Consider the following 27,670-nt stretch of genomic DNA (forward strand, 5'->3'; position numbering starts at 1 on the left):
CTGCTGATTTGTGGACTGATGCTAAATCAATGGGGCCTGGACCCAGATCTGCTGATTTGTGGACTGATGCTGAATCCATGGGGCTTGGGCCAGATCTTCTGATTTGTGGACTGATGCTGAATCCATGGGGCCTGGGCCCAGATCTGCTGATTTGTGGACAGATGCTGAATCAATGGGGCCTGGGCCCAGATCTGCTGATTTGTGGACTGATGCTGAATCCATGGGGTGTGGGCCCAGATCTGCTGATTTGTGGACTGTTGCTGGATCCATGGGGCCTGGGCCCAGATCTGCTGATTTGTGGACTGATGCTGGATCCATGGGGTCTGGGCCTAGATCTGCTGATTTGTGGACTGATGCTGGATCCACAGGGTCTGGGCCCAGATCTGCTGATTTCTGGACTGATGCTGAATCCATGGGGTCTTGGCCCAGATCTGCTGATTTGTGGACTGATGCTGGATCCATGGGGTCTGGGCCCAGATCTGATGATTTGTGGACTGTTGCTGGATCCATGGGGTCTGGGCCCAGATCTGCTGATTTCTGGACTGATGCTGAATCCATGGGGTCTTGGCCCAGATCTGCTGATTTGTGGACTGTTGCTGGATCCATGGGGTCTGGGCCCAGATCTGATGATTTGTGGACTGTTGCTGGATCCATGGGGTCTGGGCCCAGATCTGCTGATTTGTGGCCTCTTGTTTTGTGTGCTGCACCGTTCCGCATAATGAGGTCATCGGCACGTTACCATTATCTCCGGTCTCTCCACTTTGATTTCCTGGCCACAAGCCCAGATCATGGTGTGACAGCAAGTAAACTGAGAGGCTGCCTCCATCCCCTGCACAGACTGCAGGCAGGTGACTGACAGCAGCCATGACCCCTCTGTACTGTATATACGGGACTGGGCCATGATGATGACAGTCGCTGCGGAGGCTCAGTGCTGGTCACTCAGCTGCACAAAGTCTTTGTGTTCCTACAATTCTAATACTGGTGCAGCGTAGGCAAACTCTGCAGCACAGTGCTGGCAAGAAGGATGGCCTTCCCAAGTCATATAAGGTGGGAAAGAGGGGTACCAAGCAAGCAAATGGCCGACCCTCAGAACATACAGGTAATAGGGTACGGTATAATACAGGATATAACTCAGGATCAGTAATGTAATGTATGTACACAGTGACTGCACCAGCAGAATAGTGAGTGCAGCTCTGGGATATAATACAGGATATAACTCAGGATCAGTAATGTAATGTATGTACACAGTGACTGCACCAGCAGAATAGTGAGTGCAGCTCTGGGGTATAATACAGGATATAACTCAGGATCAGTAATGTAATGTATGTACACAGTGACTGCACCAGCAGAATAGTGAGTGCAGCTCTGGGATATAATACAGGATATAACTCAGGATCAGTAATGTAATGTATGTACACAGTGACTGCACCAGCAGAATAGTGAGTGCAGCTCTGGGATATAATACAGGATATAACTCAGGATCAGTAATGTAATGTATGTACACAGTGACTGCACCAGCAGAATAGTGAGTGCAGCTCTGGGGTATAATACAGGATGTAACTCAGGATCAGTAATTTATGTACACAGTGACTGCACCAGCAGAATAGTGAGTGCAGCTCTGGAGAATAATACAGTACACGATCAGTAATGTAATGTATGTACACAGTGACTGCACCAGCAGAATAGTGAGCGCAGCTCTGGGGTATAATACAGGATGTAACTCAGGATCAGTAATGTATGTAAACAGTGACTGCACCAGCAGAATAGTGAGTGCAGCTCTGGAGAATAATACAGTACACGATCAGTAATGTAATGTACACCGTGCGGAGGACTTTCGCAGACTCTCAGACTTTGTGTTTTTGATTGTCTTTTGTTGGGTATTCAGCATTGGGGATAACTATCAGACAGCTGTGGGGTGACATATGTGTCCGGCTCTGTGTGTATAATGCTGGGTATGTGCTGATGTGACTTTCTTCGTCGTCTGTTTCAGGATCACCTGCTGCCATCTGCCTTTTCAGAGTAAGTGGCTGTATGTCGGGACGGAGAGAGGAAACACGCACATTGTAAATATTTTATCCTTCGTTCTGTCCGGATACGTGGTCATGTGGAACAAGGCGATAGAACTGTGAGTACAATCGTCCCCCATCACTGCATTCTGGGTCATTTATTTAATTAATGGATCACCATTTGATAAGGGTTTGTTTCCGGGGTCAGTATTGGCTGCGCTTTGGACGCAGCTCTGTCCAAAGCGTAGCCGGCTTTTGTACGCTCGGTGAGTCCGCCTGTGTTCATTGACTGCGTCCTATACATTTGATTGTGATAATTATCTTGCAGAGACTGAGCATCTGAAAAATAGACATGCTGCAGTCTATAAAGACGCGCCACATGTCCGTTTATGCAGGGAAGCCAGAGGCGTCATTGCATGCATAGTGGAGACGGGATTTCATAAAATCGCATCCACTATGCTGTAACATCTGGACGCTGCTGATATATACGCAGCGTCCAATCCGCAGTGAATATTGACTGTGGAAACATACTCTAAAGGATTTGTACAGTGTAAAGGCAACCAAGCTTAAAGGGATTTTTCAACCTGAATATGTTCTGCCTGTTCTCTAGAATGCTTAGAACCATGCAGATCTGTAATAAGGGGGATCCTGTTTCCATGTAATTCCAATCTGATGAACTGAGAGGTTAGTATATAGAGGTATTCGAGCACGCTCCTTACTGCTCCATGAACCTTATATGTAAAAGGGGGCACCACGGATACAAAAGTGGGATCACCCTGACCTCCAACAATTATGAGACCCAAAAAACAGAGAGGAAAGTAGAGGTCATGCAAATGGGGATCACCACACAAAGGATTTAGCAAAAATAAACGTAATTTTATTGATATAATACACTACATGGGAAACAAGTAATAAAGAAAACACACATTAAAAACAATTAAAAAGGAAACATACTTGTTCCTTAAGACCACAGCCCATAATAGGGCTTACACCTGCGCCAAAAGTGATGGGTCAATGTCCAATAAGATAATGCCTATATGAACATCACTGTGCATGCAAATATAAAACCATAGGGCAAATGCATTTATACACCATGGGGCAAATACATAAAGATTAGTTCAGATGGACAGAATGACAAGAATTACCATCAATGCGCAGCATATGCACAGTTGGTGCCAAAATAGTTGCTGCAAATGCAGCCCAAAATGCTAACTCTAAATGGAGGCATGTACCTAACTTAGGCATATACAGAGGTGAAAATCCTAACTCGCATCACCGTATCAGGCTGAGAGCGAGTGAAAGTACAAAGCGCCCCATGTGCAACCATGCAATATAATACAATACCCAGAACCAATATGATGTGACCCAGTCAATAAAGCGCAGGTGAAGCGGAGACCCGACGCGTGTCGCCCCTCAAAGGAGGCTTCGTCAGGGTCACCCTGACGAAGCCTCCTTTGAGGGGCGACACGCGTCGGGTCTCTGCTTCACCTGCGCTTTATTGACTGGGTCACATCATATTGGTTCTGGGTATTGTATTATATTGCATGGTTGCACATGGGGCGCTTTGTACTTTCACTCGCTCTCAGCCTGATACGGTGATGCGAGTTAGGATTTTCACCTCTGTATATGCCTAAGTTAGGTACATGCCTCCATTTAGAGTTAGCATTTTGGGCTGCATTTGCAGCAACTATTTTGGCACCAACTGTGCATATGCTGCGCATTGATGGTAATTCTTGTCATTCTGTCCATCTGAACTAATCTTTATGTATTTGCCCCATGGTGTATAAATGCATTTGCCCTATGGTTTTATATTTGCATGCACAGTGATGTTCATATAGGCATTATCTTATTGGACATTGACCCATCACTTTTGGCGCAGGTGTAAGCCCTATTATGGGCTGTGGTCTTAAGGAACAAGTATGTTTCCTTTTTAATTGTTTTTAATGTGTGTTTTCTTTATTACTTGTTTCCCATGTAGTGTATTATATCAATAAAATTACGTTTATTTTTGCTAAATCCTTTGTGTGGTGATCCCCATTTGCATGACCTCTACTTTCCTCTCTGTTTTTTGGGTCCTTACTGCTCCATAGAAGCTCTGAGAACAATCTTGCTCTTGAGCTTTGCAGTTGTATTTTTCCATAACTTACATGTGCGGCCATCACGTCACACAATCTTTCCCCCATGTGTGATATCATAGTGGCTAGATGGTAATGGCCTCGATAAGCTTACCACTTACCACATTAATGTACAGTATGCGGCTTTAATTACTGTATTCAATATCTCGGCTTTTTGTCAGTGAGTGGAAAACATCTTGTTTTTATCTAAATGAATGCCTGTCCTAAGCTAATCCTGCTGAGGGTTTGTTTCAATGTATGAGTGTGGGCAATAATCAACTCCTTTGTTAATTTAATTTCCTGCTTCTCCCTCCCACTTATAGAGAGATTCTGTGATTCCTGTGTCTCCTTATCACTTATATAGAAAGCCTATGAGTCCTGCTTCTCCCTCCCACTTATAGAGAAAGCCTATGAGTCCAGCTTCTCACTCCCATTTAAAGAAAGCTTGTGTGGCGTGCTCTCCCTCCCACTTACAGAGAAAGCCTGTGAGTCCTGCCTCTCCTTATCACTTATGGAGAAAGCCTGTGAGTCCTGCGTCTCCTTATCACTTATAGAGAAAGCCTGTGAGTCCTGCATCTCCTTATCACTTATAGAGAAAGCCTGTGAGTCCTGCGTCTCCATATCACTTATAGAGAAAGCCTGTGAGTCCTGCCTCTCCTTATCACTTATGGAGAAAGACTGTGAGTCCTGCATCTCCTTATCACTTATAGAGAAAGCCTGTGAGTCCTGCATCTCCTTATCACTTATAGAGAAAGCCTGTGAGTCCTGCATCTCCTTATCACTTATAGAGAAAGCCTCTGAGTCCTGCCTCTCCTTATCACTTATGGAGAAAGCCTGTGAGTCCTGCCTCTCCTTATCACTTATAGAGAAAGCCTGTGAGTCCTGCATCTCCTTATCACTTATAGAGAAAGCCTGTGAGTCCTGCGTTTCCTTATCACTTAAGGCTACGTTCACATTTGCGGTCAGGGCCGCAGCGTCGGGCGCCGCAGCGGCGCCGCATGCGTCATGCGCCCTATACTTAACATGGGGGCGCATGGACATGCGTTGTGCTGCGTTTTGCGCCGCATGGCCGCAAGCGTTGGACGCAAGAAACGCTTCAAGTTGCATTTTTTTTGCGTCCAACTTGCGGGCAAAAACGACGCATGCGGCGCAAAACGCAGCGTTTTAGCGTGCGTTTTGCCGCGTTTTTGTTTGCGTTGTGCGCTGCGGCGCCGACGCTGCGGCGCACAACGCAAATGTGAACGTAGCCTTATAGAGAAAGCCTGTGAGTCCTGCGTCTCCTTATCACTTATAGAGAAAGCCCGTGAGTCCTGCGTCACCTTATCACTTATAGAGAAAGCCTGTGATCCTGCATCTCCTTATCACTTATAGAGAAAGCCTGTGAGTCCTGCCTCTCCTTATCACTTATAGAGAAAGCCCGTGAGTCCTGTGTCACCTTATCACTTATAGAGAAAGCCTGTGATCCTGCATCTCCTTATCACTTATAGAGAAAGCCTGTGAGTCCTGCATCTCCTTATCACTTATAGAGAAAGCCTGTGAGTCCTGCGTTTCCTTATCACTTATAGAGAAAGCCTGTGAGTCCTGCATCTCCTTATCACTTATAGAGAAAGCCTCTGAGTCCTGCCTCTCCTTATCACTTATAGAGAAAGCCTGTGAGTCCTGCATCTCCTTATCACTTATAGAGAAAGCCTGTGAGTCCTGCGTCTCCTTATCACTTATAGAGAAAGCCTGTGAGTCCTGCCTCTCCTTATCACTTATAGAGAAAGCCTGTGAGTCCTGCGTCTCCTTATCACTTATAGAGAAAGCCTGTGAGTCCTGCCTCTCCTTATCACTTATAGAGAAAGCCTGTGAGTCCTGCATCTCCTTATCACTTATAGAGAAAGCCTGTGAGTCCTGCGTTTCCTTATCACTTATAGAGAAAGCCTGTGAGTCCTGCGTTTCCTTATCACTTATAGAGAAAGCCTGTGAGTACTGCTCTCCTCATGGAATCACAATCTGATCCCATTAGGACACACTGGCCGCAGTGAGCTGATTCTTCTGTGATGAGCATTTGGGGAATAGCAGCAAATAAAATTTAGATCTAAATACACATCAGATTGCTGTTTACACATCCCGCCATTGTCAGTTTGGATATCCTGCAGCTGCACACCCTTCCTCCCCCTCTTTACAGATGACCATCACCATCAATGTACATTGATAGAATTGGAGACATTTGTCACCATACGATCTGTAATGAACTTGAAAGTAGGATCTTCAGTCCCCCAATCTGCACCCCATTAATGTGAAATGCCGCAGCCTTTACCAGGTAGCTTTATGTTGTGGCATTTAGGAAATTAATAGAAATCTGCTGGCTCCGCAATTACTGCAGTCACACATCGAAGAAGACATAAATCACTGGTGACCTTTCCATAAAGACTCGGCTGGGATCCTGCGTTACTGCTCCGTCACTCCTCGTGTGCTGTACTCATATACCTGTATAAGTAACGAGAGAGGAAGAGAAATAGAGAGAATGTGAGAGAAAAAGAATGACGTTTTCAGTAGGTGTGGGCAAAATCTTCTACTAAAATGGAAGTTTAAGCCATTTATTTTTATCAATAAAAAAATGCAAAGTGACTCGACAAAAGAAAAAATTAAATCCCATCAGTATCTGGTGACCGCCCGTCTCCTCCATCATCAGTATCTAGTGACCGCCCATCACCTCCATCATCAGTATCTGGTGATTGCCCGTCTCCTCCATCATCAGTATCTGGTGACCGCCCATCACCTCCATCATCAGTATCTGGTGACTGCCTGTCTCCTCCATCATCAGTATCTGGTGACCGCCCGTCTCCTCCATCATCAGTATCTGGTGACCGCCCATCACCTCCATCATCAGTATCTGGTGACCTACTGATGATGGAGGCGATGAGCGGTCACCAGATCCTGATGATGGAGGCGATGAGCGGTCACCAGATAAACCCTTGTATTGCTGAAGCCTCCACACCTGCCTAGGAGTTTTGCTCGGTTCTGGACTTGCGTTCCTCTCTCTGGCTTCTGTCATCTTGTGCTCTCCTCCTCTCGGTCCTCCCATGTAAGGAGGATACCGTATAGTTTATCACTGTTGTCATTTTGCTGGATTTATGTTTTGCGTTCCAGCGTTTCTCTACTAGTTTCTCGCCAGTCTTCCTCATAATGACCTTTACTTGTCCATCCAATAATCTGAAACCTCCCAATATTCCTGTCACGATAATGTAAGAAATGTCATAATGTGAGATTAGTTCTAGAAAGTACCATGTCACACACACACACACACACACTGCAGCTTCGACCCTCCTTCTCTCTCCCCCATGCATTCTGAGAAAAGAGTGCATGTCATTACTCAGCCCACTTAGTGATGTCACGACGAGAGGGCATATCTTATGCCTGCTGAGTTGTGTTTTAGTGGTGGTCCAGGAAGCGAGCTAACAACAGCTCGACATAGCTTTGCTAATGCATCTGGATGTATCTCCTGAGCACACTGCCGCCATGCTGATATAAAATGATCTGAACGACCTGTAAGTGTTCTCTATTCAATGTTAATCCTATTTTTTTGTAATCTACAATTTACACATGACTTTGTCTTCTTTGTAATATCTTTTATACTTTGTGAACACTGCCTAACTCATGGAGTAAAATATATAATTTACTAGCTTGTCTCTCTGCTCTATAAACGAACTGTCGCTTCCTCTGAAGTGAATTACGCTACTGATTTGGGTTGGCTCTGGACCCATTAACCTTTGGTGGAATCGGAGCTGGTGGCAGCATACTTTGTTCTGTGCGATTGGGAATCTTTGTAGCGACGGCGGCGTTGATAATTATTGTTTCTACCTGAGTGGGAGTAGTTATATTGCCCTCGCTGCAGCGAGCCCAATAGCCAGTACATAGCAGGCATCCTGGGTGCAGTACCTAATCTGACCTGAGGGTAAGGGGGGCGCCAGAGAGCTGCAAGTTCCAAACTGGAACTGGGATATAGATAAATCCCCTTCAGAAAGGACCAGGGGCAACCAAACAACCCCGGTTCATGACAAATTGGTGTGAGTAGTGGGGATGATAAAGGTATCTTCCCCGGGATCCCTGACACATTGTTGGGATCCGTGACATATCGTTGGCAGCACGGTGTGAACCGTGACAATTCCAGATTACACCAGTTAATGAATTCACTTTTTTAAATTAATCCCTACAGATCCAAAATACAGAAAGACTAAAATCCAGACTGGCCGCCATTCTTGGCACTTTGCTTATCTTAAAAGTTTTGCAACTAATCTTGCAGAAAATAAATAATGTAATGAGACTTTGTTACGAGGTTCAGACCTTTCTTTTTTGAATGAGTCTTTGAACACAATCCCATTCCCTGCGGTATATACTCCAGAGCTGCGCTCACTGTGCTGGCTCTATACATATAGTGCCTCGGCCATGGATCTCTTCTTCCTGTGATGCAGGTGTCTGGCCGGCCTCACGGTTCTCAATGTGACCGCAGCTCCTGCTGCCACTTCTCCATTGTGTCTGATGCTTTGCTGCGTCTCTTCTGCTCCATCATCCGAGTACTAATCATGGACACTGGATCCCTATCCTAATGGAAAAGCTAAATGTCACCATTGATCCCGGCGGCTCTAACCGGATTCTCCCCATAAACCGCTGAGTGACAATTGATTTTGCTGCTGGAGCAGAGGATGTGGATGTCGGGAGATGCTCCGTCCTGTCACTTTAAGGGGTCATTTATTGTAACAACGTCTTGTACTTGTGTTTCGTTTTTTTACCTCTCATGTATAAGAGACTTCCCAGTGAGACCCCCAACCAGTGCTGCTCATGGTCTCACTGACCGCTCTGATCCTGGCTGATTCCCTCTGGGATATTCCTGATCTGGCGTCTCACTGAACGGACTTTTACACCAATAGTTTTGTGGCTTTCATAGATTTTATGTTCCAGTTCCTCGCAGTTTTCCCACCCTCTGCTTGTTGTCAGTGACTGGGAACCTTCTTGCTTCCATTCAGAGACATAAAGCTTCTGTCTGCGACGCGTTTTACATGTCAGTGAACTGTAGAGTCGGTAGTAGTAAGTTGCGGCGTCGCTGGGGTGAGGGTTTTTTCTCTTTTGCACACAGTGCAGGAGTCTCCTTTTACTTTCACTGATACATTGCTACAAAGCTTCACAACAGGGCAGAGGTTGGTTACGTGCACACAGCATTGTCTGCGCTCACTGCGGTGATGTAGCAGAGCCCGCAGGGTCGTTGTGTGATTGCGGCACTATTCTTCCCACACTCCTCCGGCTGTAACTATCTCACTTCACTTTTCTTCTAGATCGACTAAAACTCACCCGGGGCCAGTTGTACATTTAAGTGACATCCCGCGAGATGAAGGCAAGGTAAGAGGCCCCGTGTAATGCTGTGACCCCTCCGGACTGTGTCTGGGGTCCACTGAGGAACTCACTGTTGCGTTACATCTGACACTATATTTGTCTATCTTCTGGCTTCTAAATCCCAAATTGACCCCAGTGCAAGATGTACATGCAGTGGACGATAATGCAAAAGATGACCTGAATGTGATGTTCCGTTATATCGCTTGTGTTCATACAAAGGATATATCGTTACTGTAAGTTACATTGTAGGAAAGTTAGGTGTTATGTTAGGTAGAAATGTTCAGTCTGCGGACAATCTCACCTGCTGCTCCAACAATAGTCCGCCATCATATGTCCATCCCATCCACCCTGATACCGTCCCTCCACGACCTTCACATCTTGGTGGAATCGTTCACTTTGCTCATCACTGACTGCACCAAGGTTTTCAGGAAAGTCAACAAGATGGCGGCAGGAAATGCACCTTGATGCTCATGTTGCAACCATGCATTTTGTAGTTCTTCAACAGTTTCTGGACAATTTCAGTGTACCGTAATTGTTTATTGTGTAATTGTGTATTTCCAAGAAAGTCTTTGATAAGGTCTGTGAATGATAACCAAGTATTTAGAAATCTGACATTAGCCCGATGAAATGTTCATCTTTGGTGAGTTGCTGAATCTGTGAGCCATCAAACACACCAGCCTATATGTTTTCACCCTTGATCCTTGACCCTTGAGTGCTAGTGCTGCCCCCGATCCACCTAGTCCTAGTGCTGCCCCCAATCCACCTAGTGCTAGTGCTGCCCTCGATCTACCTAGTGCTGGTGCTGCCCTCGATCTACCTAGTGCTAGTGCTGCCCCGATCACCTTGTGTTAGTGCTGCCCCCGATCCACCTAGTCCTAGTGCTGCTCCCGATCCACCTAGTGCTGCCCTCGATCTACCTAGTGCTAGTGCTGCCCTCGATCTACCTAGTGGTAGTGCTGCCCCGATCACCTTGTGTTAGTGCTGCCCCTGATCCACCTAGTGCTAGTGCTGCCCTCAATCTACCTAGTGCTAGTGCTACCCTCGACCCACCTAGTGCTAGTGCTGCCCTCGATCCACCTAGTGCTGCCCTCGATCCACCTAGTGCTAGTGCTGCCCTCGATCCACCTAGTGCTAGTGCTGCCCTTGATCCACCTAGTGCTAGTGCTGCCCCCGATCCACCTTGTGCTAGTGCTGCCCTCGATCCACCTTGTGCTAGTGCTGCCCCCGATCCACCTAGTGCTAGTGCTGACCCGATCCATCTAGTGCTAGTGTTGCCCTCGATCCACCTAGTGCTAGTGCTGCCCTCGATCCACCTAGTGCTAGTGCTGCCCTCGATCCATCTAGTGCTAGTGCTGCCCCCGATCCACCTTGTGCTAGTGCTGCCCTCGATCCACCTAGTGATAGTGCTGCCCCGATCCACCTTGTGCTAGTGCTGCCCCGATCCACCTAGTGATAGTGCTGCCCTCGATCCACCTAGTACTAGTGCTGCCCCCGATCCACCTTGTGCTAGTGCTGCCCTCGAACCACCTTGTGCTAGTGCTGCTCCTGATCCACCTAGTGCTAGTGCTGCCCTCGATCCACCTAGTGCTGCCCTCGATCCACCTAGTGCTAGTGCTGCCCTCGATCCACCTAGTGCTAGTGCTGCCCCCAATCCACCTTGTGCTAGTGCTGCCCCTGATCCACCTAGTGCTAGTGCTGACCCGATCCACCTAGTGCTAGTGCTGCCCCCGATCCACCTTGTGCTAGTGCTGCCCTCGAACCACCTTGTGCTAGTGCTGCTCCCGATCCACCTAGTGCTAGTGCTGCCCCGATCCACCTTGTGCTAGTGCTGCCCCGATCCATCTTGTGCTAGTGCTGCCCTCGATCCACCTAGTGATAGTGCTGCCCTCGATCCACCTAGTGCTAGTGCTGCCCCGATCCACCTTGTGCTAGTGTTGCCCCGATCCACCTAGTGTTAGTGCTGCCCCGATCCACCTTGTGCTAGTGCTGCCCCCGATCCACCTAGTGCTAGTACTGCCCCGATCCACCTTGTGCTAGTGCTGCCCCGATCCACCTAGTGCTAGTGCTACCCCGATCCACCTTGTGCTAGTGCTGCCCCGATCCATCTAGTGCTAGTGTTGCCTTCGATCCACCTAGTGCTAGTGCTGCCTTTGGTCCACCTAGTGCTAGTGCTGCCCTCGATCCAAGTAGTGCTAGTGCTGCCCTCGATCCACCTAGTGCTAATGCTGCCCTCGATCCACCTAGTGCTAGTGCTGCCCTCGATCCACCTAGTGCTAGTGCTGCCCTCGATCCACCCAGTGCTAGTGCTGCCCTCGATCCACCTAGTAGTAGTGCTGTCCTCGATCCACCCAGTGCTAGTGCTGCCCTCGATCCACCTAGTGCTAGTGCTGCCCTCGATCTACCTAGTGCTAGCGCTGCCCTTGAACCACCTAGTGCTAGTGCTGGCCTCAAACCACCTAGTGCTAGTGCTGCCCCGATCCACCTAGTGCTAGTGCTGCCCTCAATCTACCTATGCTACGGCTGCCCTCAATCTACCTAGTGCTAGTGCTGCCCTCGATCTACCTAGTGCTAGCGCTGCCCTCGATCCACCTAGTGCTGCCCTCGATCCACCTAGTGCTAGTGCTGCCCTCGATCCACCTAGTGCTAGTGCTGCCCTCGATCTACCTATGCTAATGCTGCCCTCGATCCACCTAGTGCTAGTGCTGCCCCCGATCTAGCTAGTGCTAGTGCTGCCCTCGATTTACCTAGTGCTAGTGCTGCCCTCGATCTACCTAGTGCTAGCGCTGCCCTCGATCCACCTAGTGCTAGTGCTGCCCTCGATGTACCTAGTGGTAGCGCTGCCCTCGATCTACCTAGTGCTAGTGCTGCCCTCGATCCACCTAGTGCTAGTGCTGCCCTCGAACCACCTAGTGCTGGCCTCAAACTACCTAGTGCTAGTGCTGCCCCGATCCACCTAGTGCTAGTGCTGCCCTCGATCCACCTAGTGCTAGTGCTGCCCTCGATCCACCTAGTACTAGTGCTTTCCTCGATCCACCCAGTGCTTGTGCTGCCCTAGATCCACCTAGTGCTAGTGCTGCCCTCGATCCACCTAGTGGTAGTGCTGCCCTCGATCCACCTAGTACTAGTGCTGTCCTCGATCCACCCAGTGCTTGTGCTGCCCTAGATCCATCTAGTGCTAGTGCTGCCCTCGATCTACCTAGTGCTAGCGTTGCCCTTGAACCACCTAGTGCTAATGCTGCCCTCGATCTACCTATGCTAGTGCTGCCCTCGATCCACCTAGTGCTAGTGCTGCCCTCGATCTACCTATGCTAGCGCTGCCCTCGATCTACCTAGTGCTAGTGCTGGCCTCGAACCACCTAGTGCTAGTGCTGCCCTCGATCCAGCCTAGAGCAATCACAATAAGATAAACTGTAGAAATAAAATCTTGCTGTAATAGAAGAAAACTAACCACATTTTTTTAAATCAGCAGAAAAATCCCACAACCAAAATTATGTTCAAAATTTTTCTCCAGTGTTATTAGCATTATCTTCTTCTCCTAAAAGAGTTGGGGTCTCTGCAAACTACAGACCTTTGTCAGCTGCAGTTACCTCCAGAGCTGCAGTTAATATTCTGCTGTTACATAGTTTCTTATCCTCCAGTCACCTCCTGCAGCACTATTCTACTGTTGCTACATGTCACGGGGGTCCTTCTCCGGTACCACACAGTCAACAGAGCAAGAGAATAGTGAACAATTCCATGACCTTTATTTAGGCAAAGACACGAAAGGTCCATATACGATCCACCACACTGAGGATACAGTAGTCCAGAACACGAATGCAGTTCAGTAACAGAATAAAAGTCCAACAATACAGCAGATAGAGGATCACATAGAGTTATTATTACTCTTCTTTCTCTCTGACTTGCTCTTCACATCATGGTTCCACACAGGACTGATTTCCCCCCAGCTCCTGTCCTCTCCTTATGTCCAGGAGTAGTCAGACAGGTTGGGGTGGTTTTCAGGCCTCCCACACCTGACAAAGGTGCCTGGTGGATTAAGGCACTACAGGGGGTCTTTGTTTCAACAAGCTAGTTCAATATGTCATTAGCATATTAGCAAACAGGTTTATTCACTGACCCTGTGGAGAGATAACAGTACAGGAATGTGGGGGCTGATGTCAGATGGCAAATAACAGCCATTCATCAATTGGCAAATAACTCATACTACAAGAGAACACCATGATAATCAGTAAAATATAAATGTACACAAAATGATACCCACATAACATATCACACTACATAATTACAGGCACATCTGAACCTGCAGTTGTAATACAATTAGATGTCATTGAGCTCTCATGCTCCATAGTTGTATGTGCTACACGACGGACATTGTGCTGGATAATCTGTTATTCCCCCGGTGCAGATGACGGACATTGTGCTGGATAATCTGTTATTCCCCCGGTGCAGATGACGGACATTGTGCTGGATAATCTCTTATTCCTCCGTGCTGATGACGGACATTGTGCTGGATAATCTCTTATTCCTTCGTGCTGATGACGGACATTGTGCTGGATAATGTCTTATTCCCCCGGTGCAAGTGACAGACATTGTGCTGGATAATCTCTTATTCCTCCGCTGCTGATGACGGACATTGTGCTGGATAATCTCTTATTCTTCCGGTGCAGATGACGGACATTGTGCTGGATAATCTCTTATTCTCCTGTGCAGAAGACGGACTTGTGCTGGATAATCTCTTATTCCCCCGGTGCAGATGACAGATATTGTGCTGGATAATCTCTTATTCCCCCGGTGCAGATGAGGGACATTGTGCTGGATAATCTCTTATTCCTCCGGTGCAGATGACGGACATTGTGCTGGATAATCTCTTATTCCCCGGTGCAGATGACAGACATTGTGCTCGATAATCTCTTATTCCTCCGGTGCAGATGACGGACATTGTGCTGGATAATCTCTTATTCCTCCGATGCAGATGACGGACATTGTGCTGGATAATCTCTTATTCCTCCGATGCAGATGACGGACATTGTGCTGGATAATCTCTTATTCCCCCGGTGCAGATGACAGATATTGTGCTGGATAATCTCTTATTCCCCCGGTGCAGATGACAGATATTGTGCTGGATAATCTCTTATTCCTCCGGTGCAGATGACGGACATTGTGCTGGATAATCTCTTATTCCCCCGATTGCAGATGACGGACATTGTGCTAGATAATCTCTTATTCCTCCGGTGCAGATGACGGACATTGTACTGGATAATCTCTTATTCCTCCGTGCAGATGACGGACATTGTGCTGGATAATCTCTTATTCCTTCGGTGCAGATGATGGACATTGTGCTCGATAATCTCTTATTCCTCCGGTGCAGATGACGGACATTGTGCTGGATAATCTCTTATTCCCCCGGTGCAGATGAGGGACATTGTGCTGGATAATCTCTTATTCCTCCGTGCAGATGACGGACATTGTGCTGGATAATCTCTTATTCCTCCGATGCAGATGACGGACATTGTGCTGGATAATCTCTTATCCCCCCTGTGCAAATGACGGACATTGTGCTGGATAATCTCTTATTCCCCCGGTGCAGATGACGGACATTGTGCTGGAAAATCTCTTATTCCTCCGGTGCAGATGACGGACATTGTGCTGGATAATCTCTTATTCCCCCGATGCTGATGACGGACATTGTGCTGGATAATCTCTTATTCCACCGGTGCAGATGATGGACATTGTGCTGGATAATCTCTTATTCCTCGGTGCAGATGACGGACATTGTGCTGGATAATCTCTTATTCCTTCGGTGCAGATGACGGACATTGTGCTGGATAATCTCTTATTCCCCCGGTTCAGATGACGGACATTGAGCTGGATAATCTCTTATTCCCCCGGTGCAGATGACGGACATTGTGCTGGATAATCTCTCTTTCCTCCGCTGCAGATGACGGACATTGTGCTGGATAATCTCTTATTCCCCCGATGCAGATGACGGACATTGTGCTGGATAATCTCTTATTCCCCGTGCAGATGACTGACATTGTGCTGGATAATCTCTTATTCCCCCGATTGCAGATGACGGACATTGTGCTAGATAATCTCTTATTCCTCCGGTGCAGATGACGGACATTGTACTGGATAATCTCTTATTCCTCCGGTGCAGATGACGGACATTGTGCTGGATAATCTCTTATTCCCCCGATGCTGATGACGGACATTGTGCTGGATAATCTCTTATTCCCCCGGTGCAGATGACGGACATTGTGGTGGATAATCTCTTATTCCCCCGATTGCAGATGACGGACATTGTGCTGGATAGTCTCTTATTCCCCTGGTGCAGATGACAGGCATTGTGCTGGATAATCTCTTATTCCCTGGTGCAGATGACGGACATTGTGCTGGATAATGTCTTATTTCTCTGGTGCAGATGACGGACATTGTGCTGGATAATCTCTTATTCCCCCGGTGCAGATGACGGACATTGTGCTCGATAATCTCTTATTCCTCCGGTGCAGATGACGGACATTGTGCTGGATAATCTCTTATTCCCCCGGTGCAGATGAGGGACATTGTGCTGGATAATCTCTTATTCCTCCGTGCAGATGACGGACATTGTGCTGGATAATCTCTTATTCCTCCGATGCAGATGACGGACATTGTGCTGGATAATCTCTTATCCCCCCTGTGCAAATGACGGACATTGTGCTGGATAATCTCTTATTCCCCCGGTGCAGATGACGGACATTGTGCTGGAAAATCTCTTATTCCTCCGGTGCAGATGACGGACATTGTGCTGGATAATCTCTTATTCCCCCGATGCTGATGACGGACATTGTGCTGGATAATCTCTTATTCCACCGGTGCAGATGATGGACATTGTGCTGGATAATCTCTTATTCCTCGGTGCAGATGACGGACATTGTGCTGGATAATCTCTTATTCCTTCGGTGCAGATGACGGACATTGTGCTGGATAATCTCTTATTCCCCCGGTTCAGATGACGGACATTGAGCTGGATAATCTCTTATTCTCCCGGTGCAGATGACGGACATTGTGCTGGATAATCTCTCTTTCCTCCGCTGCAGATGACGGACATTGTGCTGGATAATCTCTTATTCCCCCGATGCAGATGACGGACATTGTGCTGGATAATCTCTTATTCCCCGTGCAGATGACTGACATTGTGCTGGATAATCTCTTATTCCCCCGATTGCAGATGACGGACATTGTGCTAGATAATCTCTTATTCCTCCGGTGCAGATGACGGACATTGTACTGGATAATCTCTTATTCCTCCGGTGCAGATGACGGACATTGTGCTGGATAATCTCTTATTCCCCCGATGCTGATGACGGACATTGTGCTGGATAATCTCTTATTCCCCCGGTGCAGATGACGGACATTGTGCTGGATAATCTCTTATTCCCCCGATGCTGATGACGGACATTGTGCTGGATAATCTCTTATTCCCCGGTGCAGATGACGGACATTGTGCTGGATAATCTCTTATTTCCCTGGTGCAGATGACGGACATTGTGCTGGATAATCTCTCTTTCCTCCGCTGCAGATGACGGACATTGTGCTGGATAATCTCTTATTCCCCCGATGCAGATGACGGACATTGTGCTGGATAATCTCTTATTCCCCGGTGCAGATGACGGACATTGTGCTGGATAATCTCTTATTTCCCTGGTGCAGATGACGGACATTGTGCTGGATAATCTCTTATTCCCCCGATTGCAGATGACGGACATTGTGCTGGATAATCTCTTATTCCCTGGTGCAGATGACGGACATTGTGGTGGATAATCTCTTATTCCCCCGATGCTGATGACGGACATTGTGCTGGATAATCTCTTATTCCCCGGTGCAGATGATGGACATTGTGCTGGATAATCTCTTATTCCCCCGATTGCAGATGACGGACATTGTACTGGATAATCTCTTAATCCCCCGGTGCAGATGACGGACATTGTGCTGGATAATCTCTTATTCCCCCTGTGCAGATAACGGACATTGTGCTGGATAATCTCTTATTCCCCCTGTGCAGATGACAGACATTGTGCTGGATAATCTCTTATTCCCCGATGCAGATGACGGACATTGTGCTGGATAGTCTCTTATTCCCCTGGTGCAGATGACAGGCATTGTGCTGGATAATGTCTTATTTCTCTGGTGCAGATGACGGACATTGTGCTGGATAATCTCTTATTCCCCCGGTGCAGATGACGGACATTGTGCTGGATAATGTCTTATTCCCCCTGTGCAGATGACGGACATTGTGCTGGATAATCTCTTATTCCCCGGTGCAGATGATGGACATTGTGCTGGATAATGTCTTATTCCCCCTGTGCAGATGACGGACATTGTGCTGGATAATCTCTTATTCCCCGGTGCAGATGATGGACATTGTGCTGGATAATGTCTTATTCCCCCTGTGCAGATGACGGACATTGTGCTGGATAATCTCTTATTCCTCCGGTGCTGATGGCTGACTGTTCTTCTTGGATATGAGGGGTCAGAGTGCTGACACTTGTGGTGCCCCTGGCTGGCGGGTGTCCGGCCCCCTGTATTCGGCGCCTCTCTTGGACTTCTCGTCTCCTGATCGTCCTGTTTGTCTTCCAGTTGCTGATAGGATATGAGAGCGGCACCATCGTGCTGTGGGACTTGCGGTGTAAGAGGGCCGACATCCGCTTCTACTACGATGAGGTAAGTGTTGCTGTGCCCTTGGCCTGTGGCCTCGATATCGCGACTCCAGCAGGGAGCGGACACTTTCTATAAGTTTATACAGTCAACGCCTAAAGTTTTTGTCTTGTTTTTTTGTACCCTTGAAATTGTTAGAGAAAATGAAGTATTATCCGAGGAAATTATTGCATTTTCTCTTGTTTTGTTATTGACATGTTTATTTCATTTGTGTGTGTTGGAACAAAGCAAAAAAACTGAGAAAAAATGGCAAATTGGACATAATATCACACAAAATCTCAAAAAAATTGATATCACACCTGGAACCTGATAGAAAGGGGAGAAGTTCAGTCAATCTTTTGCATTGTGTGTGTGTGTGTGCCACACTGAGCATGGAGAACAGAAAGAGGAGAAGAGAACGGTCTGAGGACTTGAGAACACAAATTGCTGAAAAATATCAACAATCTCAAGGTTACAAGTCCATCTCCAGAGATCTGGATGTTCCTTTGTCCACATTACGCAATATTATCAAGACGTTTACAACCCTTGGCGCTGCACCTCATCTCCTTGGACCTGGACGGCAGAGAAAAATTGATGAAAGGTTTCAACACAGGACAGTCCAGATGGTGGATAAGCCCCTATCAAGGTCCAAAGAAATCCAAGCTGTCCTGCAGGCTCAGGGGGCATCAGTGTCAGCGTAAACTATGCGTCTACATGTGAATGAAATGAAACGCTATGGCAGGAGATCCAGGAGGATCCCACTGCTGACACAGACATAAAAAAGCTAGACTGCAGTCTGCCAAAATGTATGTGAGTAACCAAAATATTTCTGAGAAAGCGTCTTGTGGCCAGATGAGACTAAGATTGAGCTTTTCGGTAAAGCACATCATTATACTATTTACCAAAAATGGAATGAGGCTACAAAGAACAGAACACAGTACCTACAGTGAGATATGGTGGAGGGTCACAGATGTTTTGATGTTTTTTTGCTGCCTCTGGCACTGGGGCCCTGACTGTGTGCAAGACATCATGAAATCTGAGGATTACCAAAGGATCTTTGGTGACAATGTAGCGCCCAGTGTCAGAAAAATGGGTGTGCCTCCTAGGTCATGGATCTTACAGCAGAATAATGACCCCAAACATATTTCAAGATGCTCCCAGAACTGAATGGAAACAAAGAGATGGAGAGTTGTGAAGTGGCAGCAATGAGTCCGGATCTAAATCCCATTGATCACCTGAGAAGAGATCTTACAGTCGGTGTTGGGAGAAGGCAAAATATGAGACGGGGAGCAGATTGTAAGAAGAGTCGTCCAAGATAGTGAGAGGAGGAAGAAGCTTGTGGATGGTTATAGGAAGGGGTTAAACAATATTTTACCTCACAGAAAGAATCAGCTGTGATCCCGTCCTGTAATGTCTGTATACTTTCTTTTCATTCTCCCCCTGCCCAGGAGATGTGGTATGATCAGACCAGGCCCCTGTATGGTCGGACACGACCATTACCCAGTACAGCAGGGGCACATGTATAAGATTATCTCAGCACAGGAACATTTTTTTGATACACAACCTATTGTGGAAATTATTATTATTCCAAGATCTGTTGACTAAAATGAACTTTTGTTCATAGGAAAATCCCTTAAAGATGAGGGTGCCAACACTTTTGGCCATAACTGTATATATTATTTATTTATTTCCTGTTTTCCCTCCATTTTTCTTCTTTTCCGTGCACTTACGTCTGTCTATGCTAGGTCCCTGGGGAGCGGACCCCAAGGCAGGGAGTACAGCATTGGATGTGGAGGGCTGTGCTCCTTTTATTATGAGGAGACCGAGTTTAGGGTTTTTTTGCCCTTTTTATTATTTGTTCTTATTTTTTTTTTTGTCTTTATGGGCCTGTTGCTACAATTATTACTTTTAGAGTATTTCTTCCTATTTGTGCAGAGGCGAGCAGGGAGGCTGCGATCTGTTTGCTCGCCATGATAACGGCCATGTAATGGCAGTCGCAGATCGCAGCTTGTCTTCTCGCCGCCCAGGTCCTTGTTCTCAGGGAATCCCTATCAGCAGCCTGAATGCAGAAGGGGCACAAGCGGGGTCCATGACTGCCGATCCCACCGGTGGTAGTAAGTGCAGGAGCGTGCGATGCCATCAAACATGGGCTTCTGGCCCAGCGACCGTGTCCTTAATGGTTAAGTCGTCATCGTCCCCCTGCTCCGATCAGGGTGGTCTCAGGACCCGGCCCGTGCGTGTACTGTGTGACCGGCTGCCAGTAATCGGCGTGTTCTCCCCCTCAGGCGATCCACTCCATCGGCTGGCACCATGAGGGGCGGCAGTTCATGTGCAGCCATTCAGACGGCAGCCTCACCGTGTGGAATGTAAAGAACCCGGCCAAGCCCTTCCAAGTCACCATTCCCCATGGTAAGACGTCAGCCTGTGCTCAGGGTCTCCAGTCTGTGAGCTGTGAAACTACTGCTCTAACAAGGGCTGCTGGGAGTTGTAGTTCCACAATAGCCAGTGAACCAGAGAATGAAGGCGCTATTTAAGGAAATCAAGTTACCACTTATCCACGTGGCACAACTTATAATTCAGCGATGGTCCGACTGCTGGGAGCGGCACTGACTGACAGAACAGGGACCTTTTCACCCCACTACAGTGGAGCGGTAGGTACGGCCTGCGCTCCAGCCATTCCCTATGTGGCTGCAATTTCCAGCATTTCTCCAGCCCCAAGGAGAGTGAGTGGAGCAATAGTCGGACATCTGACCTGATGCTCCATTTTAAGAGGTGTAAACGTGTTCCATTTGGCATAAAAAATTTCCCTGGTCTGCTACTCAATGCATATCCCAGCAGTCGGACCCCACCAGTTAGCGATTCTGGTAGATTTTCGCACTGGACAACCCCTTTAAGGATGGACCAGGAAGTCTGTGTCCCTTGTTTCCTGCTACATGAAGCTGTCTTTTGTCTCACAGGGAAAAGTCAAAGAGATGGAAGGAAACATGAATCCTGTAAGCCCATATTAAAAGTGGAGTATCGGACGTGTAAGAACAGGTGAGGCGGCTGTGGCGGCCGTACTGACGGGTTGCACTGTACTGACAGTGTGCATGGTACTGATGGGGTGCATGGTAGGGACTGTATGAATGGCACTAATAGGGTGCACGGCACTGATGGAGTGTACTGTATTGACAGTGCACGGCACTGAGGGGTGCACGGTACTTAGAAGGTGTACGGCACTGAGGAGGCGTACGACACTGACGGGGTACACGGTATTGATGGGTTGCACTGCACTGATGGTGTACATGGTACTCAGGGTGCCCTGTACTGAGGGGGTGTAAAGTACTGTCTATGATAAGACCTACTGACTGTGCACAGCACTGAGGGGTGGCACGGTACTGAGGGGGTATACAGTACTGACTGCACAGCACTGAGGGGTGCCCGTACTGACATGCACAGTAATGACACAATGCATGACACTGATGGGGTACGCAGTACTGCTGGGTTGCACTGTACTGACGGTGTGTACGGTACTGAGGTTGTGTATCGTATGGACTATGGATGGCACTGAGGGAGCGCCACGGTACTAATGGGTGTACGGTGCTGATGGGGTGTACTGTACTGACTGTTCACGGCACTGAGGGGTGGCACGGTACTGAGGGGGTATACAGTACTGACTGCACGGCACTGAGGGGTGCCCGTACTGACATGCACAGCAATGACACAATGCATGACTCTGATGGGGTACACAGTACTGCTGGGTTCCACTGTACTGATGGTGTGCACGGTACTGAGGTTGTGTACCGTATGGAGTACGGATGTCACTGAGGGAGCGCCACGGTACTAATGGGTGTACGGTGCTGATGGGGTGTACTGTACTGACTGTTCACGGCACTGAGGGGGTGCATGGCATCAAGGGAGTGCACAGTACTGAGGAGGTGTACAGTACTGATGCGATGCGCGGTACTGATGAGTTTCACGGTACTGACAGTGCATGGTACTGAGGGGGTGCACGGCATTGAGGGGTGCTGGGTTGCACAGTGCTGAGGGAGTGTACAGTACGGACTACACTTTACTGATGGGGTGTATGGCACTGACTATGTACGGTACTGAAGGGGGTGTACAGTACTGAGAAGGTGTACGGTACTGACGCGATGCATGGTACTGATGGTGTACACGGTGCTGATGAGTAGCACTGCACTGATGGTGTGCACGGTGCTAAGTGGATGCACTATACTGAGCGGTTGTATAGTACTGACTGTGCACGGCATTGGGGGGTGCACAGCACTGAGGTGGTACCCAGTACTGATGAGGTTCTGACTGTACGGTACTGATGGAGTGCATGGTACTGTCGGGGTGTACACTACTGAGGGGGTGCACAGTGGTGGAGCACTTGTTGTGTCCGCAGCTCTGCAGCTTCTTACATAAGACACATTATTCATATTCAGATGTTTTCCTGTGTTGGCCGCGGCTCTGACCCTCGGCTTTCTCATATTTGCTCCTTAAAGCGGAAGTGCTCTATCACTGATGAGGTGAGGCCGCCGCGCTGTGTAATATTTGTACTGCACTTCAAAAGAGATAAAATGGTCCTTGCACCTCATTTCTGCTCAGGAGGATCAAACGCGCTGGAGCCAATCTTCATCTAGAAAAGCCATTGTTGTGGGAAGCTGCACCATCATCTGAGCTCCTTACAAGCCGCCCGTAACCCGCGCTTGCCCGTCACCCAGCGCCAACACTGTCTCACCATCACATCCATCACACTAGTTATAGATTACACCAGAAATGTGAGAGATGGCAGATAGTAATCCAGCAAGTGCTCACCATGTGGAGGAGAGTACAGGGCCGCCACTCGTAATCAGAAATATCACTGGATTCATTCAGTCCTGTTACCCCCAATGTATAACACCCGGCATCATTGGCCCCAGTGTGTGACATTCAGCCCCCTCACCCCCGTGTGTCACATCCAGCCCCTTGCGCTGTACCGTCGGCATGCACGGTGCTGAGGGAGTGTACTGTTCGGACTATACACTGTACTGATGGGGGTGTATAACATCTGTCCCCCCACCCCTGTGTATAACATCCGGCCCCCTCACCCCCGTGTATAACATCCGGCCCTCTCACCGCCGTGTATAACATCCGGTCCTTCGCCCCCCAATGTATAACTGTAGCTTACAGATTTGAGGAAGGGTCTTTTCTGCCCCCCCCATGACTGAGCCCAGTGCACAAGTGTCACACACAGTGTAGGAAAGACTAAGTGCAACACGAAGGGATAAGAGGAAGGGAACCCAACAGCAGGGAAGGGAGGAGTGGAGACCCCTAGGCAGATCTAACGTCACCCTGTCTGCCGTAACATCCCTATAAAGGTTCTGCACCTATCGCCGAGCAGGATACCTAATCCCTGCCTGAGCCTGGCGATAAGCCCTGCATTGGGAAGGACAGACTGTGAACTAGTCAATCCCTACTACCACTAAAGACAGATGGGATACATAAACAAGGGGAACACTTAGCTTGAGTAGACTCAGATAGAACACAGACGTCCTCCAAACACCAAGGAGGAAGATAGCCAACTGCTATAGCTCCAAGCCTCAACAAGGAAATGGAAATATCACCGGCAACTCCCAGCAGCCACCTGGGAGTTATAAACACCGCAGTCCAGGTGTGTCAACTAGAGCTGGGGGAGGTTGCCACTGTCTACAAACACAAATTTTTTCAGATTTTCTCTGTAGCACCACCTCTGCTGTCAGGACAAAACAAGAATTGCAGAAGCTCAGGTGTTGGTGAGGCAGCAGCAGCAGCTCTGGTGTTGGTGAGGCGGGAGCTCAGCTCTGATGGTGGTGAGGTGCAGCTCCGGTGTTGGTGAGTCGGCAGTTCCGGTGTTGTTGAGGTGACAGCTCAGGTGTTGGTGAGGCGGCAGCTCCGGTGTTGGTAGCTCTGGTGTTGGTGAGGCGGCAGCTCTGGTGTTAGTGAGGCAGCAGGTCTGGTGGTGGTGAGGGAGCAGCTCTGTTGTTGATGAGGTGGCAGCTTTGGTGTTGGTGAGGGGGGGGGGGCAGCACTGGTGTTGGTGATGGGGCAGCTCTGGTGTTGGCGAGGGGGCAGCTTTGATGGTGGTGAGCCGGCAGCTCTACTGTTAGTGAGGCGGCAGCTCTGGTGTTGGTGAGGCAGCAGCTCTGGTGTTGGTGAGGCGGCAGCTCTGGTGTTGGTGAGGCAACAGCTGTGGTGTTGGTAAAGCAGCAGCTCTGGTGTTGGTGAGGTGGCAGCTCCGGTGTTGGTGAGGCGGCAGCTCCGGTGTTAGTGAGGGGGCAGCTCTGGTGTTGTTGAGGCGGCAGCTCTGGTGTTAGTGAGGCAGCAGGTCTGGTGGTGGTGAGGTAGCAGCTCTGTTGTTGATGAGGTGGCAGCTTTGGTGTTAGTGAGGGGGGCAGCTCTGGTGTTGGCGAGGGGGCAGCTTTGATGGTGGTGAGTCGGCAGCTCTACTGTTAGTGAGGCGGCAGCTCTGGTGTTGGTGAGGTGGCAGCTCTGGTTTTGGTGAGGCGGCAGCTCTGGTGTTGATGAGGCGGCAGCTCCGGTGTTGATGAGGCAACAGCTGTGCTGTTGGTGAGGCGGCAGCTCTGGTGTTGGTGAGGCGGCAGCTCCGGTGTTGGTGAGGTGGCAGCTCCGATGTTGGTGACGGGGCAGCTCCGGTGTTGGTGAGGCAGCAGCTCCGGTGTTGGTGAGGCAGCAGCTCTGGTGTTTGTGAGGCAGCAGCTCCGGTGTTGGTGAGGTGGCAGCTCTGGTGTTGGTGAAGGGGCAGCTCTGGTGGTGGTGAGGCGGCAGCTCTGGTGTTGGTGAGGCGGCAGCTCTGGTGTTGGTGAGGAGGCAGCTCTGGTGTTGGTGAGGGGGCAGCTCTAGTGTTGGTGAGGCGGCAGCTCTGGTGTTGGTGAGGCGGCAGCTCTGGTGTTGGTGAGTAAACAGCTCCGGTGTTGGTGAGGCAGCAGCTATGGTGTTGGTGAGGCAGCAGCTCTGGTGTTTGTGAGGCAGCAGCTCCGGTGTTGGTGAGGTGGCAGCTCTGGTGTTGGTGAAGGGGCAGCTCTGGTGGTGGTGAGGCGGCAGCTCTGGTGTTGGTGAGGCGGCAGCTCTGGTGTTGGTGAGGCGGCAGCTCTAGTGTTGGTGAGGCAGCAGCTCCGGTGTTGGTGAGTAAACAGCTCCGGTGTTGGTGAGTAAACAGATCCGATGTTGGTGAGGCAGTAGCTATGGTGTTGGTAAGGCAGCAGCTATGGTGTTGGTGAGGCTTCAGCTCTGATGTTGGTTGGTGAGGCAGCAGCTCTGGTGGTGAGGCGAAGCTTTGTGGTGGTGATGTGGCATCATGGTCATTGCAGGCTGTAAACTGTTCTGAAGAGATGGGTTTTCAAGTTTTGCTTGAAAGTTCTGAATGTAGGGGATAAGAATTCCAGAGGATGGGGACACTCGGGAGAAGTCTTGCAGGCGATTGGATGAGGAACGTGCGATCGTGGAAGAGAGAAAGTCTTGGGAAGACCGGAGATTATGTGGTGGGAGAAATAGGGAGATTAGTTCAGAGATACATGGAGGAGACAGATTATGGACTGCTTTGTAGGTCAGTGTTAGTAGCTTCAATTGGGAATTGTGAGCCAATGAAGGGATTTTCAGAGGGGAGAAATGGAGGCGTAGTGAGGAGAGAGGTGGATTAGTCGGGCAGCAGAGTTAAGGATGGACTGGAGAGGTGGGCGAGTGTTAGCGGGGAGGCCACAGAGGAGGATATTGCAGTAGTCGAGGTTGGACATGATGAAAGCACTATTAGTTTAGTAGATTGAGGGTTGAAGAAAGGACGGATTCTGGAAATATTTTTGGGTTGAGGTGGCGAGAGCTTGGAGTGCGGTGTGAAGGACAGAGCAAAGTCGATGGTTACTCCGAGGCAATGGACGTCCGATACAAGGGATAGAGTGGTATCAGTTACTGTGATAGTTAGATCGGGTAGGGGAGTTAGGTGAGATGGAGGAAAGATGATGAGGTCAGTTTTGTGTATGTTGATCATTAGAAAGCGAGAGGAGAAGAAGGAGGACATGGCTGACAGATATATAGCATATAGATGCTACTGGAAGCCGTGGGACTGTCAGTTGTCCCAAGCCAAAGATACAGATTGAGATGAGTAGGGGTCCCAAGACAGAGCCTTGAGGAACATTGACAGAGAGAGGGCAGGATGAGGAGGTAATGTGGGAATGTGAGACGGTAAATGTGTGGTTAGGAAGGTAGTTAGGATGGTATGAAGAGATTTAGGAGAAGGCGAGGACTGTGATACGAGGGAAGAGAGGATGTGTAGTAGGAGGCAGTGCTCAACTGTGTCAACGGCAGACGTCTGATCTAGAAGGAGGAGTGTAGAGAAGTGTCTGTTCACTTAGGCTGTAAGTAGTTAGTCATTTTGTCAGGGCAGTTTCGGAGGAGAGGTGAAGATGGAAGCCGTATTGACGGTTGGTAGAGTAGATTACATAAGAGGTGGGAAGTACAAGGTGGACATGGTTTTCGAGAAGTTTGAAGGTGAACGGGAGCAGCAATATGGGGCGATAGCTTGACGTGGAGGTCTGGTTGAGGGATTGCTGACAATAGGTAGATCGTGGCATGTTCAAAAGCAGAAGATAAGGTGCCAGTATTGATTGATAAGTTGAAGAGATGGGTTAGGGCTGGGATAAGTGTCGTGGTGGTGAGTTTGGGGAGGAGATGGGATGGGGTCCAGTGCACAGGTGGTGAGGTGTGATCTTCTGCAGTGATGTTGGGAGGAAGGCTAGTGGGAGAGGGCAGTGGTCTGGTATACATAGGGGTTGTGGTGGTTGAGTAGTAAAGTCTTGTCTGATTGGATCGATTTTGTTGAAGTGTATGGCAAAGTCTTTTGCAGAGATGAGGGAGGTCGGAGGGGCTGTGATGGACCGAGAAGGGAGTTAATAGTGATCAATAACTGTTTGGGGTTGTGGGATAAAGATGATACGAGGCTGGTGAAGAAGTCTTGTTAACTGAATTCCATAACTTGAGATTTATCGACAGGATCCTGTCAGATGGATAACGACTCGCTTGTGCACCCACCTCCAACCAGAATACCCTGGGGTGCATCACGGGTCAGGCCCAGTCTGGAGGTCACAGGTTCTCCCCCATGTGATAGTCACTGTCTTCCCCTTCCAGTGAACCGTTCATCATCTTCTCCGGCGGATTGTCCTATGACAGCAGGAGACCAAGTCTAACCATCATGCATGGCAAGGCAATCACTGTGTTGGAGATGGACCACCCCATCGTGGACTTTTTAACACTTTGTGAGACACCTTATCCAAACGGTAAGAGTGTGTTCAGCTGCTGGTCCTCATGTGGCCCCATTATATGAAAGAGTTGTGGAACGTTTCTGCATTTCAAGGGATTGTCCTGTTATAGAATAGTTTGATATAGTTATTAAAAAAGCCAACTCTTCTCTGCTCACGTTCCCCTGGTCCAGCGCTGAGTCTATACTATTGCCCTGGTCTCTGTTTGGCAGCACGTGATGTCTCGTCATCG

The 27,670-nt window shown here is 48.7% G+C and overlaps 1 protein-coding gene across 10 annotated transcripts in view; it reads left to right on the forward strand.

Moving 5' to 3' along the window:
• The window catches only part of STXBP5L (syntaxin binding protein 5L), a 358,674-nt gene that overhangs the window by 145,396 nt on the left and 185,608 nt on the right, over window positions 1–27,670 (forward strand). For 9 of the 10 annotated variants that reach the window (XM_077293641.1, XM_077293643.1, XM_077293642.1 and 6 more), the window contains 6 exons: window positions 1,991–2,125; window positions 9,436–9,499; window positions 18,110–18,193; window positions 20,452–20,575; window positions 21,124–21,202; window positions 27,308–27,456. In XM_077293641.1, coding sequence (XP_077149756.1) covers window positions 1,991–2,125; window positions 9,436–9,499; window positions 18,110–18,193; window positions 20,452–20,575; window positions 21,124–21,202; window positions 27,308–27,456 — 635 coding nt within the window. Of the gene's footprint in view, window positions 1–1,990; window positions 2,126–7,562; window positions 7,654–9,435; window positions 9,500–18,109; window positions 18,194–20,451; window positions 20,576–21,123; window positions 21,203–27,307; window positions 27,457–27,670 lie in introns of those variants that run through there. The other variant, XM_077293650.1, reaches the window with a different exon arrangement.

Source organism: Ranitomeya variabilis, chromosome 3 (genome assembly GCF_051348905.1).
Source record: "Ranitomeya variabilis isolate aRanVar5 chromosome 3, aRanVar5.hap1, whole genome shotgun sequence".
Taxonomy (NCBI): Eukaryota; Metazoa; Chordata; class Amphibia; order Anura; family Dendrobatidae; genus Ranitomeya; species Ranitomeya variabilis.